Source organism: Crocodylus siamensis, chromosome 6, assembly GCF_052110815.1.
Source record: "Crocodylus siamensis isolate JL-2025a chromosome 6, ASM5211081v1, whole genome shotgun sequence".
Taxonomy (NCBI): domain Eukaryota; kingdom Metazoa; phylum Chordata; order Crocodylia; family Crocodylidae; genus Crocodylus; species Crocodylus siamensis.
Window position 1 is genome coordinate 3,519,798 of NC_143400.1, and position 19,082 is coordinate 3,538,879.

The window sequence follows — 19,082 nt, forward strand, 5'->3', positions numbered from 1 at the left end:
GTACCTTGTACCCTGCTGCTTTGTCTGCCATTCCTCTCCACATGCAGCTACCTCTGTCCATCTCTCCCTCCTTCCCCTCTTCATCCCTCTCCATCCATCTAGGTACAGAGGGGTCTGGGCCTTCCCCATGCTGCCTGGCTTGGGCACAGAGGCTGATAATGACCCCCTGCACCCACTGGGCACTCACCCCCCTCCATTGCCCCCGTAGGTGCAGTGCTGGCCCTTGCGGTGCTACGGACAGCTGGCGCTGGGACCTGCCAGGTCTCCGTGGTCCGTGGGGCCATGGTGACTGCCTGCCCAGCCCAGGGACACCATGTGGTGCCCCCGATCAACCCTGCCACCCGTGTCCTCCTCATGCCCTTCAACCGCCTGATGGAGCTCACGGTCGCCTCCTTCCCCCGCCTGGGGGGGCTCCAGAAGCTGTACCTGGGGCAGCAACTGGGGGGCACCCTGCGTGTGGGCCCAGGTGCCTTTGCCAACCTCCCCAACCTCACCCACCTGGACCTGGGGGGCAACAAAGCACTGAGCCTGGACCCCATGGCCCTGGCTGGCCTGAGCCAGCTTGAGGTGCTGCTGCTAGATGGCAACGGGCTGGATGAGGCTGTGTTGGAGGGTGGCTTCTTCCGGGACCTGGTGTCTCTGCGGCACCTGGATCTGAGTGGCAACCAGATCCGGCGCCTGCACCTGGACTTCAGCTTCCAAGCCCTGAGGGCACTGGAGACACTAAACCTGAGGCTGAACAGCATCAGGGCGGTGTGCGACGGGGACCTGGCGGCTCTGGCTGGGCGGCACTTGGCCCTGCTGGATCTCTCCGACAACCGGCTCTGGGGAGCAGAGGCTGGAGCCTGTGGGAGCCCCTTCCTCAATCTCACCGTGGACACTCTGGATGTCTCCTCCAACCCGTGGGATGTGGCCAGGCTGGGGCGGTTCTTACAGACCCTGGAAGGCGCCAGGCTGGGGCGTCTCCGTCTCCGGCGCTCGGGTGCTGTCGGCAGCAGCTTTGGCTTCAGGAACCTGCGGGATCCGTCAGCCGAGACTTTTGTGGGGCTCTGGGGCAAGGGGCTGCAGGCGCTGGATATGTCTGGCTGCTTTGTGGCTGAGCTGGGACCCCGCATCTTTCTGCCGCTGCCTGAGCTTCAGGAGCTGAGCTTGTCTGGCAACCAGCTCCATCGCATCCATGCCAATGCCTTTGCTGGGCTCCACAGCCTGCGGGTGCTGGATCTCTCTGGGAATCTGCTGGGGGAGCTGGGTGTGGAGGGACTGGGAAGTCTGTGGGCTTCCCCCCTGGAGAGCCTGGACCTTAGCAGGAACCATGTCGGGGCAGTGGAGCGGGGGGCGCTGAAGGGGTTCACACTGCTACGGACGCTGGATCTACGGGACAACGCCCTGCAGCGGGTGCCCCCGGGACCCCTGCCTGCCCTGCAGCGCCTCTTGCTAGGCCGCAACCGCCTGGTGTCGGCTTGGGGGCTGCGGGTGCTGACACGGGGCCTGGTCGAGCTCGATCTCTCCTTCAACCGGCTCTGGGACCTGGCAGGGGTGTGGAAGGAGCTGGGGGAGGCCACAGGACTTCAGGCTCTGAACCTGTCGGGGAACGGGCTGAGGGGGTGCAGGGAGGCCACTCCCCCAGCGCTGGCTGGCCTCCAGGTCCTGGATCTCTCTCGCAATGCCCTTGGGCAGGGCTGGGGGATAGGGGGGTGTCTGGCAGGGCTGGAGGGGCTGCGGGTGCTGAATCTGAGTGGCAATGGGCTGCGGGTGCTGCCCGAGGGGGGTTTCCAGGGGCTGCGGGCGCTGAGGGAGCTGGATCTTTCAGGGAACCCCCTGGCAGCCCTGCCTGGCAGGGTCTTCGGGGGGCTGGGGGCGCTGGAGGTCCTGGACCTACAGGGGCTGCCCCTGCTGTGCCACTGCAGCCTGCACGGCCTGGTGGCCTGGCTGGGGACTGCCAACGTGACACTGGCCAAGGGGACATCCTGCCTTGGGCTGGAGCCCCCCTTCCCTGAGCAGCCCCTGCTGCCCTTTGTCCAGAGTGCCTGCCCGCCTTAGTGCTGCCTGCCCCAGCCGCCTGGGCTCTGTCCCAGCGCAGGGAGGCGGAGTGGGGCTGCAGGTAGAGCCTGGGCGCCTGGGGAGTGAGGATGGGGGAACAGACTGGGTTCTCCCCACCTCTGGCAGGGGAGTTGGGGCTGGAGGGTTAGAGCAGGGGGGCTGGGAGCCGGATGCCTGGGTTCCTTCTCCCTTCTTGGTGGGTTGGGGCTAGGGGTCAGACTGGGGAGTGCTGCTGGGAGCTCTTTCTTCTTTCTGGGCGGGGAGCGGAGGCTGCGGTTAGAGCAGGGGCGTGTTGGGAGTCTGCCCACCTGGGTCCTCTCTCCTTTCTGTGAGGACCTCCTGTGCTAGGGCGGCTGGGATCTCTTCTCCTCAGTGCTGTTGAGCTGACAACGCCGAGCCCTTCGGGTGAGTCCAGACCTGCCAGCGAAACCAAGGGCTGGCTGCGGTCTGGGCTGTGGGGTGGGGCTTGTGGCGTTGGGGGGTTAATACCTCTTGACTGGAGGCAGGGGGAGGCCAAGGCTGAACTCCAAGGGCTGACTGCTACTTCTCCCCCTGGCTGGGGTCCATTTCTCTGTGGTCTTTGGACTGCACAGGAAAGAGACAAGGGGAAGAGCGGGGAGCTGCTGGGGGAGGGACGAGAGGTTGAGGAGTCTGGGAGGGCGGACGTTTGTGGCTATCTCAGCCCGACTGCGATCGAACATCTGGCTAGGGCCACGGGGATGCGGAAAGTGGGGGAAGACAGCTCAGATCCCAGTAGCGGAACGGATGTTTAACGAGGTAGGCTTTTGTCTGGAAAATAGCCATGATGGCGTTGACTATAGCATCCTTAAATGTAAGAAGTGTATATGGGAGACAGATGGGAGTCAATGTATACCACCTTACAAGGTCTGGACGCGCAGGTGTTGGGTCTACAGGAGTGCGGGATCCCCTGGGGGAGAAATCATGGCTATCTGGAGAAGCGCTGGGAGGTGGGACCGTCGTGGGGGGGGCTCAAACGAGAATCGAGCAGCAATGTGTTTAATAGTGCCTGTTTTCTTTTTTTTTCCCCTCTGATAAAATGGATAAGGGGCTCCAAGAGTGGGTGAGGGAACTTGGAATTGTATAAGAAGCAATTTAAATGATTTCTAAATGGGGTTTTCAGTAAGTCACAAGTGGTATTGTTTCTTCTGTGAATGTTAGGAAATTTTGTGAAAGTGAGTTTGTATTAACTTTGTGAAACCTCAGGTGGGTTTCGTTTCTTTGTTGTTTTTCTTAATGTGTTTGATAGTGTCAGTTTTTGTAATAAAAGGGGTTTTTTTAAAGAAAAAAAAAACAAAACAAAAAAAACTTTGCCAATAAAATGCTGGTTGTGGCTTTAAAGGACTCAGTAGTCGGAGCTGGGGCTGGGCCTCAGGTTGGGGCAGAGATGGGGCCACAATGTGCCCAGAGCAGTGGGAAATGTGTGAGCAGCTGGGATGTGAGTGTCCTGGTATAACCAGCCCGTGGCCCACTCCAGAGGTGGCTGCTTCTGAGCTGATGGGGCCCCGGGCAGGGGAAGGACTCGCGCAGGCCTCCTGCTGTGACAACCCCCTCACAGGGTCGCTCTAGCTGCTCCACCTTGGTGGCCCTCACCCCCGGGCCAGCTGCCCCGTCACATGCCCACCACTCCTCGCCGGGCACCGGGATGTATAATCTGAGCCCATGAGTCAGCAGCTCTGGCCCTGCAGGCACTGGGGTGGCTTCGCTCGTGCCAAGTCATGGCTCTGGCAGGGGCCAGGGGAAGCAACGTGACAGCTCTAGGACACCCAGCCTTGTGCCCCCACCAGAGCCAGCTGCATCCAAGGGAGGGGCCCCACGTCCCCAGCCGTGATGCCCCCCTAGAGACAGCTGCATGCATTCTACTCAGCTCTGACACGTCCCACCGCAGAGCCAGCTGCATCGTGTCCCCGCACCCCCAGTCTCCCAGGCCCCACCCCAGAGGCAGTTTCTGTTATACTCAGCTGCCAGCACAGCCCACCCCAGAGCCAGCTGCAGAACAGACCTGTATCGTCAGCCCTGACACCACCCCCCACCCCCCGGCCACAGTCTCTGTTCTACTTGGCTGCTGACATGTCCCACCCTTGAGCCAACTGCAATTCAGCCTCCCATGCCCCACTCCAGAGGAAGCTTCATCTCTGCTATACCCAGCTGCTGACCTGTCCCACCCCAGAGCTGGCTGCATCTCAGTGAGGGGCGCAGCCCTGACACCCCATCCCAGAGGTGGCTGCATTTTGGTGGTGCTGAGATGCAGCTGGCTCTGGGGTGGGGTGTGGCAGGTTGGGTATAACTCATGCTGTCACATGCCCCTGCCCTCCAGCTCCTGCTGCCAGCTGCTCTGCAGGTCTCCCCATGGGAGGGGCATCGGGCACCGTGACTATGGGCTTCGGCCAGTGAGGATGCAGCTTGGCAGCCCTGCCCCGCCCCAGTAGCAAGTGAGAGGCTCTGATAGGCCGAGAAGCCTGCTGTACCCCTGATGTGGCAAGGCTCAGTGGCTCAAGATTGGCCAGTGGTGGTAGTGACGAGGTGGGCAGAGGGGGGGGGGCAGGCCCCACAGCTGCTGTGGGGTGGGGGGGTGTCAGGGAGGGGCCCAGGCCAGGCAGGTAGGACCAGGGGGCGCTGGGGGGTGGGAGTGTAGCCCCTGCTCCCCAGCCCTGCCGGCGCCCCTCACTCCTGACCCACAGCCTCCTGCCCCCGGCCCTGCTGTGCCCCTGTCACTCAGCCCTTCTCTCCGCTTCTAGCAGAGACCCTGCAGGCCTGAGCTGCCGGCACCATGGACCGGTACCGGGTCCCGCGCACCAAGGAGACGGAGTTTGGGGGGGCTCTGGGTAAGAAGGAACAGGGAGAAGGGGAGAGCCCAGAATCCTGTGGCCGCCCCAGGGCTGGGAGGAGAGTGGGGCTGGGGGCTAGGGTGGGTGGCGGCTGGGGGGAGCCCCGGGCCTGGGTTTTCTCCTCACGCTGGGATGTGAGTGGGGCTCGGGGGCGCAGACGCCCGGGTCATATCCCTGGTGGGAAGGGAAGTGGGGTCGCGGGGTTAGAGCAGGAGCAGCCGGAAGCCCAGACAGCCGGGTTCTGCTCCCTCCAGCTCTGGAAGGGAAGTGGGGTTTGGGGGCTGTGGCGGGAGACCGGACACCTGGCTTGTACCCCCTCCCCCCCAGGCACGGCGGCGCTGACCCTGCTGCTCCCGGGTGCCATGTGGTACCTGCTGACGGCCTGCGGGACCAAGGAGGCCAGTGTCCTGCAGGTGCCCCCTGCACCCGCCCCCCGCACCCTCACCAACCCCCAAGCCCTCCTCCTCGTCCTCGCCTGGCTCGGCCTCCAGGCCGCCCTCCACATGCTGCCCATGGGCAAGGTGAGCGCTCGTGGGGCCTGGCAGCCGGGGCACCTGGGTTCTCTCCGCCTTGGGGAGGGGAGTGAAAGCAGGGTGGGTTGTGGGCCGCACGCCTGGGGTCTCTCCCCGCTTGGCTACTGGTGGGGTGCGGAGGAGGGTCCAGCAGTAAGACACGGCCTGTGGCTTCCACTAGGTCACGGAGGGCATCGTCCTGCGGGACAAGACCCGGCTCCAGTATCGTGTCAATGGTGTGTGTTGGCTCCTCTCCCGGCTCTGGGAGGCGAGTGGGGCACCTGGGGCCCAGATGGACACTGTGGGTCTCTCCAGCTCTGGGAGGGGAAGGGGCAAGGGGTCTGGGAGCCGGGACCCCTGGGTTCTCTGCAGCCCTGGGAGGGGAGTGGAGGCTGGTGGGGTGCGAGCAGGGGGGCTAGGAGCCCGGACCCCTGGGTTCCCTCAGCTTGGGATGTGGAGTGGGGGCTGGGTGATTAGGGCAGTTGGGGTTGGACCCAGGGCAGTGTCAGCTGCTGTCTCTAACCCACCCCGCCCTCCCAAAGCCTTCCAGGTGCTGGGGCTGACAGCACTGGGGGTGGGTGCAGGGCTGGCCGCCGGCCTGCGCCTCAGCTACATCCATGACCACCTGCTGGAGCTCGCCGGCGCTGCCACCCTCGTGGCCTTTGGCCTCAGCCTCCTGCTCTACCTCAAGGCCCTGCTGGCCTCCGAGGCTGCCCTGGCACCTGGCGGCAACTCAGGTGAGCCTGGGGGTGTCCTGGGCAGGCTCGAGGGAACCCTCGTATGAGCCCGCGAGAGGGCGGGGAGTGGGATCAATATGCAAAGGGGGAAGCCGGACACCTGGGTTCTCTCCTAGCAGAGGTGTCCCAATGGGCTTTAGCGGGCTGTGTGGTAAACGGGGTCGGAGCAGGGAAACCCGGATACCTGGGTTCGCTCCAGCTCTGGGTGGGGCCTGTGGATGGGAGCAGTTTAGAGCAGGAGTGCACCCGGCAGGGCTGATCCAGGATCCAACTGGGGGGATATGGGCCTGGCTGGGCCTGGGGGGCTAGACCCAGAGGCACTGTGGGTGCTGGAGTGGCCACGGCTCTGCCTACAGGGAACCCCATCTATGACTTCTTCATGGGCCACGAGCTGAACCCGCGCGTCGGCTCCTTTGACCTCAAGTATTTCTGTGAGCTGCGCCCAGGCCTCATCGGCTGGGTGAGTGCCGGGGCTGGGGGGGTGGCGTGTGGAAATATGGGGCCGGCTCAGCTCCAAGGGGTGATCTGGGTGGGAAGGGAGGGTGATATGAAGTCAGCTGGGCCCAGGGATGATCTGGGGAATAGGGAGTGGGGATATTGGGCTGGCATTACCCAGAGATGATTGGGGTGGAGGGGAGATATGGGATTGGCTGGGCCCAGAGATGATCTAGTGAGCAGAGAGGGACTATATGGGACCAGCTGGGGCCAGGGGGGTGATCTGGGGTGGGGGATATGGGGCTGGCTGGGCCTGGGGAAGAGCGGGGTTCCCGTTGACTTCCTGCTTTGTCCCAGGCGCTGGTGAACCTGGCCATGCTGCTGAAGGAGACGGAGCTGCGGGGCAGCCCCTCGCTTGCCATGGTCCTAGTCAACGCCTTCCAGCTGCTCTATGTGGTGGATGCGCTCTGGAACGAGGTGAGGCCCCGGATATCTGGGGTCACTCCAGCTTGTGGAGGGGAGAGGGGTTGGAGGGTGGGGGTCAGAGCCTGGACACCTGGGCTCTCTTCCTGCTATGGGAGGGGGGTGGGGGCTTGGCAGGGCAGGAGGGGAGCCTGGACACCTGGGATCTCTCCCTGCTCCAGGTCAGGGCTAGGAACCCGGCTACCTGGGTTCTCGCCCAGCTCTGGGAGTTGGGAGGTGAGGGGTAGGGGTTGGTATGTCCCCTCCACTCCCCCATGACCTGGCCATGCCTGGCAGGAGGCGGTGCTGACCACCATGGACATAGTGCACGATGGCTTTGGATTCATGCTGGCCTTCGGGGACCTGGCCTGGGTGCCCTTCACCTACAGCCTGCAAGCCTACTTCCTCGTCGGCCACCCCCAGCACCTTGGTCTGCCCGCTGCTGCTGCCATCCTGCTGCTCAATGGTGATCTCACAGCCCCATACCCCCTGCACCACTCAGCCCTAGCCCTGTGCCCCCTGCCTTTCCTGTGTTCATAGTCCAGTAAGTGCTGGGGCCCATCCTGCCCCCTCCATCAGCCTCCCCTGGAGAGCAGTTTGTCTGATAACAGCCAGGGCAGGGAACACCTCTCAGCTGGGCTTTGTGAAACTGACCGGGACTGATCAGTTTCAAGTTTGGAGGGGGGGGCCCTTAATGAAGGGGTGTGTGTGCTATGAATAAGGCTGAATGAGGGGCTAACACCTACACAGCAAGGCACTGTGGGTAAGGGGGTCACCAGCCTGCATTGGGGTGGGGAGGTCTCTGAGCCAGTGGTAGAGTATTAAAGGGTTAGCAGCTGACCAAGCACTCTGGGTAGCAGCCTGACCAACCACATTGTGGGGTTAACAGCTGAGAGCAAAACACTCTGGGTAATACACTAAATAGCCATATTAAGGGCTTAAAACAGAGAGCAAAGCACTCTGTCTGGGTAGCCAGCCTCAGTGTGAAGAGCTGAGAGCCGAACTCATACTGGGGTAATCAGGCAGGCAGCCTTAATTGCTGTGGGTGGGCTGGCAGCCTGAAGGAGGTGTGCACAGCCCAGCACTGCCTATTCCAGTCTGTTCACCGTACCATCACTGGCTTCAAGCCTTGTTTAAATGCCTGCCTGTGTTGCCCACAGGCATCCTGCAGGACTCGTACCCCTCCCAAGGGGGCGGGATTCCTGCCCCACTTTCTTCGAAGCAGCACCTCAGGATTGGTGGTGCCACATCTGTCCTCATTCCAGTGCTCTCCCCCCACCAGGGCTGGGCTATTACATCTTCCGCAGTGCCAACTCCCAGAAGCACATCTTCCGCAGGAACCCCAATGACCCTCGAGTCGCTGGTGAGGTCCTGGAGGGGAGAGAAAAGAAGGGCCAGCAGGGTGGGAGTAGTGACTGAGGGGGCCTGTGCTGGATGTCTGCTCTTGGGCCAATGCTCTTGTCCTCCTTCCAGGTCTCAAGACAATCCCTACAGCCACGGGCCGGCGCCTACTCGCATCAGGCTGGTGGGGCTTCGTACGGCACCCCAACTACCTGGGGGACATCATTATGGCCTTGGCCTGGTCACTGCCCTGTGGTGAGTCTAGGCCCTACTGGGGCAGGAGTAGAAGGCGGGGAGACAGGACTCTTCCCCATAGCCCATAGCCTTGACACCCATTGGAGCCACATATGTGATTCTCAACCCTGGGACCCCCCTGCCCTAGAAGCTGGGGGACTCTGGGGGTCCCCATGTCCATCCCAGCCCTGGTGGTGGAGGCCGCATCCCATGCAGCTCCCAGCCCCATGACAGGCCCTAGCCACTCCTGGTATTAATGAGGTGTATGTTTAGAGATGGGAAAGCCAGGAGCCCAGGACAGGAGTGGGGCAGCTAAGTTAGATCTGGGAGTCAGGATGTGTGGTGGTGGGGAGGGGATGATATGAAAGCCAGGAGCCAGGACACCTGGGCTTTCCCTTGGGATGGGGAAGGCATTCAAGATGGGAGAGCTGGGAGCCAGGATGCCCGGGTTAAAAATCAGACCACCTGGATTCTCCTCCTTTCTGGCTGTGGGCAAAGTGAGACCAGGCCAGACACCAGGATGAGGGCCCCTCTCTGATGCCCCCAAATCTCCGCCACCCCCCAGGCCTGACGCATGTGCTGCCCTACTTCTATGTCATCTACTTCACAATGCTGCTGATCCACCGCGAGGCACGGGATGAGCGCCAGTGCTTGCGCAAGTATGGGCTGGCCTGGGAGGAGTACTGTCGGCGGGTGCCCTACCGCATCTTCCCCTACCTCTACTGAGCTCTACACCCCACCTCCACCCTGGCTAGTGGCTCCTGCTGCTCCACCAGACCAGCCTCAGAATGCAGGGCTGTGCCACGGTACCCTGGACAGGAGGCAGCTCCAAGCCTAGCCACCCTGGTCCCCCACACTTGAGATGGCTCCAATAATCCAGTGCAGGGGGTGGGAGACAGATTACCCTAGCCAGAGCTGGCCAGGAAAGGCCCCCTAGACCACTGGAGCCATCACCCTTGCCCAGCTGCACTGAACCCCTGCACCAGGGTGACCCATGATACTGCGGGGAGGCCTGACAGCAGGCAGGTGCCTTATTGGACTGAAACTGCCTGAGACCATGACATCCCATCCACCTGCATCTTATTTGCATCTCATTGGAAAGGAGTGCATTGCCTTGATGACTTTGTAACACTGACAGCCTCCTATACAGTCCCTAGTGACCCCCCACTCCAGTTGTGGGTCCTGCTGGCTGGGGGGGGGGAGGCAGGCCCATGGGCAGTAGGGGGCTGGGAGGGCATGGGGGGCTGGGCTGGAAGGCTGGGAAGGTTGCTGTTAATAAACGGTACGTGGAACCAAAGGCCTTGGACTGTATTTCCTCAGCAAGCACACGGGAATTCTGCCCCCTGCCCCATAATACCCCATCAGCTCCTCCAGCCCCTCTGTGGGGTGATTATGAAGCATCCAAATCCCTTGGTGACAGACAAAGGTCCAGCACTTTCATGAGATGTTTGGGGTGCAAGAATGAGGGCAGCACTGGGAGACAGGGAACAGGTCTACAGCCCTGCATGTGCCCCCACCGGATGCAGCTGGGGGAGGGAAGTGGGAAATACCCCCGCCACACACACTGTGGGCTCACATGCGCCAAAGGGTGCCTGGCACGCCCAGTTCTCCCCTCCCCACCCTCAGCAGCCTCCCAGTTTCCTAGTTCAGTGGTCCCAACTATAAAAGTCTCCCAGTTCACAGCTGCTCACATGGCCCCATGACTCAGGCCCCCATAGCCAATGTTTCCCCCTCACCCATGCTCAGCTCCAGAGTCCTGCTCAGCCCCCACCAGCACTCCTGGCCCCACAGCTAAACAACCCGTTCTGGTAAGAACCGCTATGTACCAGGTCTGCAAGTCCTCTGGCCCAGTCTCCTGTGTCACACAGCAGCAGAGAGCGGAACTTAACAGGAAGAGGAAGCCAAAACAGACGGGATCCAAGCAGGGTTTTTCCCCTCCTGTTCCCCTCTCACTTGCAGCCTCCAGCATTGAGGGTGCAGGAAGTTCAGATGCAGAGACCGTGCCCCTCAACTCTGTGCTTAACAGCTATGGATGCCCCTTTCCCCTAGGAGCAGGTCTAATCCCTTGGTGTGTCTGGCTGAAGTCAGCTTCCCCCATGTCTGGCAGCAAGTCCCATCCTTTCATTCTAAGCTGGGGGGGAAAGAACTTCCTGGTGTTCATTTTAAACTTATGACCTGCTCGTTTCATTGTGTGAGCCCTTGGTCTTGTCTAGCGAGTGGCAGGCCATAATAAATCCCTGTTGGCTTTCTCTTCCCCATTTAGCATTTTGTAAGCCCTTCTCATGCCCCCACCCACCCCGAAGCGCCTCTAAACAGAATACGCCTGTCTGTCCGTCCATCTGCCCCACTCCCATCCATCCCACACTATGTATCCACTCCACGCTCACTCTCTCTTGTGAGTCTCTTCAGTCTCTCCTCACAGGGAAGCCCCCTCCAGCCCACAAATCAGCCTTGCTGTCCTTCTCTCAAATGATTCCAGCCAGGTAGGCATCAAGCCTCCTCTTAAAGACCTGCAGGGTAGGAGCCAGCACCACTTCCCTTGGAAGTTGGTTCCAGATCCTAGCCACCCTGACTGTGAAGTAGTTCTTACGGATGTCTAATTTAAACCTACTCTCCAACAACTTGTGGCCTTTATTCCTTGTACCTCAATACAACCCAGGACACCTCGGTTCCACGACAAACCTGCCCCTTTGGGGCCACTCAAGACAGTCCACTCCATCTTTCTGCACCTCAGGTTCCTCAGGCACAGATGCAGACTCCCCCTTCCCCTCAACTCTGCAACTGCTCTAAGATTCATGCCTGGAAAGGCAGCTGGGTCAGAGCTCAGACCCTCCTTTGTTACCCCCTGCTGCCAACCTGGAACAGACCCAGGCTGTGCTTCACAGCTCTCTCCCAAATGTACCCCACGCAGGGCTTCTCCTCGAACCCCATCAGCCCCATGCTGATGATCAGAAGCTACCTGTGGCGCTGGGGTCCCAGTCATGCCAAAACACTGGGATTTGAGGACACCATCGCTCCCCTCCTCTGACCCCTCGTGAAACATGTGAGGTTCTCTTGTGAACACCCCAGTGAGTTCACAAGCCATTCCTGCACCCCCCCGGCCCCGCCACCTTTGGCTGCCAGAGACCAGTGCTGTGGGGTTCACTCTGCTGCTAACGGGCAAACACAACCCAGCCCCTGTAAGCCTCCCTGCCTCAAGAAGCCAAGGCGGCTGAAAACTCAGCTGTATCCAGCCCTGGAAACCCTCAACCTCAAGAAATCAGAGCTCAAAGCACATCTGAACTGGCTACAACGCTAGAGACTGGAAAGAAAATACCTGACGGTCTTTCGCTATCTCGCCTGCCTCTGTCCTGTGCTCTCAGAAGTGGGGGCTGGCTCATTTCTCTCTCTCTCCCTCTCAGTGTAAGCTGTCTGCTGACAGCCATCAGTCTAGCCATGGGTGCAGAAAACAGAGCTTCCTGTTCTGTAAGGTCCTGAGCTCTGGCTACCCAGTTTTTCTGCTCTAGTTTACATGGCACTGTCCTTTCCTAGCTGATGCCTGCAAAGCTCTGATATGAGACACAGCACTGGGAGCAGCTAGAGGTTGCAGCAGTCATTGGAAGTGTCCAGTGCCTTTAGCACTGCCACGGTACGCATGCAGCTGACAGACCAGGCTTTATTACAAATCCATGCAACCAGCTCAAGTCTGAACTTATTCACATCCCCCCCCCATTCAGTTCAAAGCATCAGTCCAGGCCTGACCCCAACCCCTTAGTCCAGCTCCTCAATCAGTGGTGTCTTGGGGGGTGGCATCTTCCCACCCCACATCCTCTCCAGCTCCTTGGTGACAGTGTTCACTTCCCTGAGGGCTTTCATGCGAGTCCAGTACTCGGCCTCTGCCTCCAGGGCTAGGAGGGGCAACGCCGCTGGGTTGTCATTGACCCAGGAGAGCAGGAACTCGCACTTCTTCTTGGCTCTGTACACATGCGACCGCTCCTCTGTGGGAAGTTGCTTCTTGGCTTGGCCCAGCAGCTGAGCAAGATGGGCCAGGGAAGCGAGGGTGTAATCCTTCTGCTGAGCAGGACTCTCGCCCCTCAGGATCTCGGCCACAGCCAGGATGGCACCAGTATTGCCCAGGGGACACTCAGGCAGCTGGCAGGTGGCCACGGCGTGCACAGCGGCTTGCAGGGCCTCACTGATGGAGCTGAAGCCTTGCTGGCGCCCCAAAGCCTCAGACACACTCAGGACAGTGTCCGCAAAGTCAAGCAGCAGCTCAGCATCGTCCTCCGGCTCCCCATGGTAGAGGGTTAGGGCGTAGGCATAGGCATAGAGTACGTTGGGCAGCTGGAAGCCCACCAAAGGGGAGGCCGAGCCACGGGTCAGGGTGCTCAGTGGCGGGATGAAGGCCGGCAGAGGGGGCATTGGGCTGGGCTCCACATCCTCCAGCTCTGGTCTGGTCTGGTCGGCTTTTGGCTCTGAGCCAAAGCCCTGTGATATCTCTGCAGACAGCTGGGGGGGTCTCCCTGGCCTGGGGCTTTGGGGCTCCACCTTATCCAGCTCCAACTCAGTGCAGGCAACTTCTGGCTCTGGCCACGGGTCCCCCAGGGTGTCTGCAAGTAATTGGGGGTGGCTGAGCTCCCTGTTCTCCAGCTCTGGGCAGGACCAGGCGCCTTCTGACTCCAGGCAGGGGTCCCCTGATGTCTGCTGGGGGCTGGTGGGAGACCTCCTTGGCTGGGGGGCATCCCCGACCTCCTGGACCAGCAGCCGCCCCCCGGCCCGGGCCCGGCGCCACCACCAAGGCCGCCAGGGGGGGAGGAGGGCAGCGGCGCGGCCGCTGGCGAGGAGCCGCTCGAAGGCGTCGCGCTGCGCGGGGCTGAGGGCGTCGCGGCCTAGCGCGGCCTCCGCATTCCCGGGCTCGCGTAAGCGCCGCAGGCGGCTCAGGGCTTCCTTCAGGCGGTCGCGGTCGGCGGGGTCGGCCCGCTGGGCGCGGAGGCGAAGCTCGACCTGGCGCTGGGCGAAGACCTGGGCGCAGGGGCCATGGCCGCGGTAGCAGGGCAGGGAGCAGAGGCGCAAGTGGCAGCGCGGGCAGGTATAGGGCGCCTCAGCGCGCCAGCACAGGCCGCACTCAGCCGCCATCTTGGGGGCTCCTTCCGCCGCAGCTTCGGGAGTTTCCGGCCCCACTTCGGATTCCTCCGCCCCACGTTCGCGCGCCCCCCCCCACCTCGGGCTTCGGGCATTTCCGGAAGCAATTCGGAGTCTTCCGCCCCGGCTTGAGCTGGGTTCGGAAGCTCTCGGACCCGGAGCGTCGGCTACTTCCGCCGCGCGGAAGCGTGGGTTCGGCTCTCGGCGGGAGCCCCCGCTGCAACACGCGCCTTGGACCCGCGTGCATCCTGGGGCAGATGCGCCGGAGTCTCCCCCTGCCCGCTGCCTGCGGGGTGGGGAAGCCCCTCGCTCTGCCTCACCTCGGAGGTGGCTGCCTGGAGCCGGCCCTACCCCCACGGGGCTGGATCAGGCTCTCTTTCTCCCGGCGGCCTGGTCCCTGGGGGGTGCCCCTCAGCACCAAGCACCCCCCACCCACCTCACCTGCATGGCAGGGCTGGGGGAAAGACTCAGCCTGCAGCTGCATCAGCTAGAAACCAGAGGGGACTGCCGGGGAAAGGGCCTAGGAGTCCTGCCTCCCCCACCACAAATATCCTTCTGGCCTTGGAAGGGAACCCCGGAGTCCTGGCCCCCAGCTGCCTTGTTCTAATCCCAAGACCCAACCCCAATTTCCCCCCACCCTAGAACAGAACCCAGGCATCTTAGGCTCAGTTACTTTGCTTTAACCAAGCCCAGTGGCATGTGGCAGCCCAAGCCTAGCAGAAGGGGCTGGTTTAGGGGCAGTGGTGACAGTCTCCTGGACTGGTACAAGCATTACCTCAATGGGGTGCATGTGGGACAAAGCCCCAAATCACAGACATGCTGAGGAGTCATCCCCCACACCCAAGTTCTCCAAAATTCCTGCATCATCCTTACCTCCCATATTATTTTCAGACCACCATGGCTACACCAGTACTATATTCCACTACACCAGTACTATATTCCAGTACTATATACCATCGGTTTTGAGAGACTGTTATTACCCCCTTTCCCCCTTCCGAGACTCCAGGCAAGATCAGAGCGCAGGCTACATGTCCAGGCCTGGCAGATGTGCAAGTCAAGGCAGATGGCATCTGAGCAGGGATCCCCACAATCACAGCATGAAAGTGCATGATGCACCCCTTCAGTTGGAAGCCCCATTAGCTGTTAGGTCTCCATAGAGCTACCCCTCCCTCCCTCAGCCCTGGCCTGGCACACGCTATATTCATGGTATGATAGGAGCTAGACACAAAGTTATTACATGTTTTTGTGCAAGAACTTGGTAAGGTCAAGCCTTGCTGTATCACACCATTCATCATGTTCACTTGTAACCAGGGAAGATTTAACCGCTAATCAAGTGTTAGTTGTAATGTGTGCCGTAGCCTTAGTGCTGCCTGTTTCCCCTCCATCCCCACAAGCCCTGGTCAAGCCTGTGAGCTCAGGGCTTGCTGGGCCCTATGCTAGTCACCCCCACAGCAGGGCCCTGCCCAGAGTGACTGGTTGAAACGCAGTGGAGTTCTCTCCCCCCACACTCCCATGAGGAAATCACCACCAGGAGAGAGCTTGGGTGCTGTCTGCTTTATTGGGCACGGACGACATTACTTAGGAGTTGGCATTGGGGCCTTTCTTCTTGCCAAAGGTGGGCACAACGTTGACAAAGCGGCGGTTGTACTGCATGCGCCGCTTGGCACGGCCCGTCTTCTTCTTCTTCTTCTCCTGCTTGGCCACCTGCAGGGAGGGGAGGGGAGGGGAGGGGAGAGGAGAGCGTGAGAAGTGAGCAATACACGGGTGGGAGTTCCGGCTCTCCTAGTCCAAACCCTGAGGACCAAATATCCTCCTGGACCTTGCAAAGTAACTCAGGACTCCTGGCATCTCTCTCAACTTTAACATTGAGATGTGCCACCTCTCCCCTCAGCAAATATCTTCCTGGAGCTTGGAAAGGACCCCAAAGAGTCCTGGTTCCTAGGATCCATATAATCCACCAATGGAGCACACAAAGATGGTGTTGTCGTTGACCCAGGAGAGCAGGAACTTGCATTTCCTCAAGGCACTGTTCACTTTTGACCACTCCTTGGTGGGAAGCTGACTGGCTTGGCCCAGCAGACGGGCAAGATGGGACAGGGTGGCCCCCAGCTACCTTGCTCTAACCCTAACCCAACCCCAAGCTTCCCCACACCATTGAACAGAAAAGCCAGGAGTCCTGGCTTGCAGCACCCCCCAACAACCAACCCACAGGCAGGGCTTACCTTGGGGGTCTGGCCTCTCACTTTCCCGGCACGGGCCAGAGAGCCATGGACTTTACCTAGAGGAGAGAGAGTGGGAGGAAGAGGGGCTGTGAGAACCAGCAAACTCACTCGACCCACAGCACCTCCAGGCCTCAGCTGCTGTAGCAGACCTAAGCCGATCACAGCTTCCAGGGTAAAGATGTATGTGAGGCTGGGCAGGACACACAGAGCCCAGGCAAAGGGCCTGCAGCAGGACGTGGGACTCATCCTGGCTTCCCACACCACCAGTGAGCAACCAGTGGGAAGGGGAACAGACCCTATGGCCCACAGTCTGAGATCCTAGAGGACGCAGAGGCACAGGTGGGCGAGGGCATATCCTACCGCCTCCTGCACTTGGGCTGGCTGTAGCGCAGCAAGGTGGCAGAGCGCTCGCAGTTCAACAGCGGGCAGGTACCTTGCCCCTCATAGGCACTAACAAAGGAACGTGTCCCTCGTGTGCGCTAGCCCCTGCTGAAACCAGGCCCAGGACCCTGTGCGGTGCCAGCAACTGCTGCAGTCAAAACACTGGGCCCAGAGCTGGGGCAGGGGCCACGAGAGCCAGCAAACTCGCTCCATCCAGGGTGCCAAGCCCTCCAGGCCTCAGCTACCCTAGTAGGCCCCCTCACATTGACGGGCCTTCTGCAGGGTGGGCTGCTCTAGGAAGCTCAGGCCTCGGTACTCACCTCCCAGTACGCGGGCAGTCACCTCCAGGGTGCTGAGATCGCTGATGCCACATTGCCCGATGACGGCATCGTCCTCCAACGGAGCTCCCCCCAGGAGAACCACCTGGTCCGCGGAGGCGATGCCCTCCAGGGACTCGATGCGAGCCTGGGCAGACGGGGAGGGCAGAGTCAGCGGAGAGAAGCCCGCCCGCGCAGAAGGGACGCGGCCCCGGCGCAGGGGGAAGGCGAGCTGCACCGGGGGGTCACGCCGAGCCCTCGCCGCAAGGTGAGGATGGACCCAGCGATCCTGATCACGACCCGCCCGCCCCCGCAAAGGGCCCAAGCCCAAGAGCGACGGGGCCGGGCCTCACCTTGATGCGGCCGACGGTCTCCTGCGCGGACACCTCGAGGGTGTGCAGGGCCTGGGCGCGGACGAAGAGCTGCATGGTGCTCGCCGGCTGCGGGGAGAAGAGCGCGCGCTTAGACCCCGCCCGCCAGCAGCCCCGAGGGGGACACGGCGCGGCCGCGCCCGCCCCCGGGCCGCCACCACGGGCGGCACCGCCCTGCCGGCGGCTGGCACCAGGGCCTACGCCTGCCCGCCCCGGCCCCAACACCCACCACGAGCCTCAGCTCAAAATGGAGTCAGTCAGCAGAAAAGGGGCGGGGCGCGGATGTACGCTCGGGGTAAGCACGCGCTGACGTCACCCGCTCCGCCCCATGACGCCTCCGGATTAGGGGGTGGGGCCGGCCAGAGCTCCACCCCCGGCGGCAGGAAGATGGCGGCGGCCGTGCGGGCCTGGCTGGGGCTGCGGCGGGGCGGGCTGTGGGGTGCGGGGGCCCGGCGGCTGCTCAAGGTATCGGCCCGCGGTGCGGGGGTTGCTGGGAGCGCTCCCGCGGGCGGTGCAGGGAGGCCAGGCTAGATCCGTTTTTCCCTTTCCCTGGGTGGGGGGCAGCGCTCAGTTCGGGGGATTGGAACAGGCCCCCGCCCCCTCGCAGGGGCCCTTCCCCCTGGGGTGGGGGCAGGGTATCCAGCCCCCCATCCCTTGACAGAGCGGCGGGGCCTGGAGCGGCCCTTCGCCCCCCCGGGCCTTGCAGCACAGGGCGGGGGGCCCCGCTGCAGGGACCCCGGCCCCGGCGCACTTACCGCTGCCCCCTCTTGGTTTCTGTTGCAGAGCCAGGCGCACCCCGAGCCGCCAGAGGCCCCTGCCCGGCAGGACTACCCTGGCGTGGTGGAGTCCACGGAGGACTACAAGTGGGTGGAGAGGCTCATCCCACCCACGCGGGTGCCCAAGCCCCCAGAGCACAAGCACTACCCCACACCGTCGGGCTGGAGCCCCCCGCGAGGTAGCGCCCAGCCAGGATGCAGCCCGGCTCTCTCCTCCTTGCTCTGGGGACGCGGCCTGGCTTCTCCCCCATCGCTGTGCTGCCCAATACCAGGGAGACCCATCCCACCCCCGCTTCTCCCTGTATCCCGGGGCCAGCTTAATCTTTGGTGCCATTTAAAATCTCTCCCCTCCCCTGTGCTTTCCAGGCCTGTTAATTTAAGATAGCCCCAAACCATCCAGTGATTGCTTGAAAAAGCCCCTGTTCATCCTAACTGTGATAGGAGCCTAAAGCAACCCTGCGCGGAGCTGACATCCCCTTGTTCATCACCACTGGGGCACAGGTCACAGCCAGGAGTGGATTATGGGCATCAAACCTTCCACCCACAGCTTCGCAGAGCGATCTTCCTGGCATAATCCAGCCTCTCTGGGAGATTGAGGCTTTGTGGAGGGTGGAAAAAGACCCCTGCCCCAGGGATTTAGGAAGCTGAGCCCTCTAGACTCCAGGGACATGAGCATCTCTTCAGCATGTTGGAGCCAGGCACAGCCCTGCTGCTGCGCGGGGGGCGTTACGGAGCTGCGATATCCCTCCGCAGACTCTCTCTCTCTCTGGCAGGGCCCCCGCCGGAGCTCCCATACTTTGTCCGCCGCTCTCGCATGCACAACATCCCTGTCTACAGGGACATCACCACCGGCAACAGGAAGATGACACTTATCCGGAAGATTGAGGGGGACATCTGGGTAAGGATCCCACCAGTGCCTGCCCCATAGCCAGTGTTTGTCCTGTGGGGGAGGCACCTTTGTGAGAGCAGGGTTCCCCAATAAGCCCTTTGCTCCAAGCCAGGAGCCAGCTGCACCTTTGTGATCTGGAACATCTCCATCCTCCTCCCTTCTCTCTGACCACAGGCCCTGGAGGGGGAAGTCAAGGAATTCCTCACACAGCTTTTGGGCACGACCCCACCAGCCACGCAGGTCAATGAGGTGACCAGCACCATCCGTATTAAGGGCTACTTTGATGCCGAGATTAAGGCCTGGCTGCTGGACAAGGGGTTCTAAATAAAGCCTGGGGAAGCTGCTGCTGCATGTGTGTGTGTGGTGCTGTGGTCTGTCTGGGAGGGAGTTGGAGCTGA

General features: G+C 61.6%; 5 protein-coding genes across 10 annotated transcripts; 3 read left to right on the forward strand and 2 right to left on the reverse strand.

Moving 5' to 3' along the window:
- The first annotated feature begins 537 nt into the window (after positions 1–537).
- Positions 538–2,040, forward strand: LOC149860523 (uncharacterized). Its single transcript, XM_090051513.1, has one exon. It carries the CDS (start codon positions 538–540, stop codon positions 2,038–2,040), a length of 1,503 nt encoding a protein of 500 aa, XP_089907639.1.
- Positions 2,041–2,311: 271 nt separating this feature from the next.
- TM7SF2 (transmembrane 7 superfamily member 2) lies at positions 2,312–9,830 on the forward strand. Of its 6 annotated transcripts, none has more exons than XM_090055096.1 (11): positions 2,312–2,445; positions 4,797–4,883; positions 5,214–5,407; positions 5,580–5,634; positions 5,941–6,135; positions 6,492–6,595; positions 6,928–7,047; positions 7,330–7,498; positions 8,315–8,395; positions 8,506–8,628; positions 9,173–9,830. In XM_090055096.1, exons 2-11 carry the CDS (start codon positions 4,829–4,831, stop codon positions 9,331–9,333), a joined length of 1,257 nt encoding a protein of 418 aa, XP_089911222.1. In that variant the 5' UTR covers positions 2,312–2,445; positions 4,797–4,828; the 3' UTR covers positions 9,334–9,830. The 6 variants fall into 6 exon arrangements, with proteins under 6 accessions (XP_089911222.1, XP_089911227.1, XP_089911226.1 ...); XM_090055101.1 differs by having other exon boundaries at positions 2,408–2,445; positions 4,800–4,883; XM_090055100.1 differs by lacking the exon at positions 2,312–2,445 and adding an exon at positions 2,594–2,817 and having other exon boundaries at positions 4,800–4,883.
- Positions 9,831–12,242: 2,412 nt separating this feature from the next.
- ZNHIT2 (zinc finger HIT-type containing 2) lies at positions 12,243–13,760 on the reverse strand. Its single transcript, XM_090055084.1, has one exon. It carries the CDS (start codon positions 13,720–13,722, stop codon positions 12,358–12,360), a length of 1,365 nt encoding a protein of 454 aa, XP_089911210.1. The 5' UTR covers positions 13,723–13,760; the 3' UTR covers positions 12,243–12,357.
- Positions 13,761–15,267: 1,507 nt separating this feature from the next.
- Positions 15,268–17,342, reverse strand: FAU (FAU ubiquitin like and ribosomal protein S30 fusion). The gene is made up of 5 exons (XM_090055210.1): positions 17,249–17,342; positions 17,002–17,088; positions 16,652–16,796; positions 15,951–16,006; positions 15,268–15,432 (listed from the first exon to the last, which is right to left on the reverse strand). The coding sequence occupies exons 2-5, from the start codon at positions 17,074–17,076 to the stop codon at positions 15,307–15,309; spliced, it is 402 nt and encodes a 133-aa protein (XP_089911336.1). The 5' UTR covers positions 17,077–17,088; positions 17,249–17,342; the 3' UTR covers positions 15,268–15,306.
- MRPL49 (mitochondrial ribosomal protein L49) lies at positions 17,342–19,035 on the forward strand. The gene is made up of 4 exons (XM_090055185.1): positions 17,342–17,484; positions 17,803–17,974; positions 18,569–18,693; positions 18,859–19,035. Exons 1-4 carry the CDS (start codon positions 17,407–17,409, stop codon positions 19,006–19,008), a joined length of 525 nt encoding a protein of 174 aa, XP_089911311.1. The 5' UTR covers positions 17,342–17,406; the 3' UTR covers positions 19,009–19,035.
- The last annotated feature ends 47 nt before the right edge of the window (positions 19,036–19,082 follow it).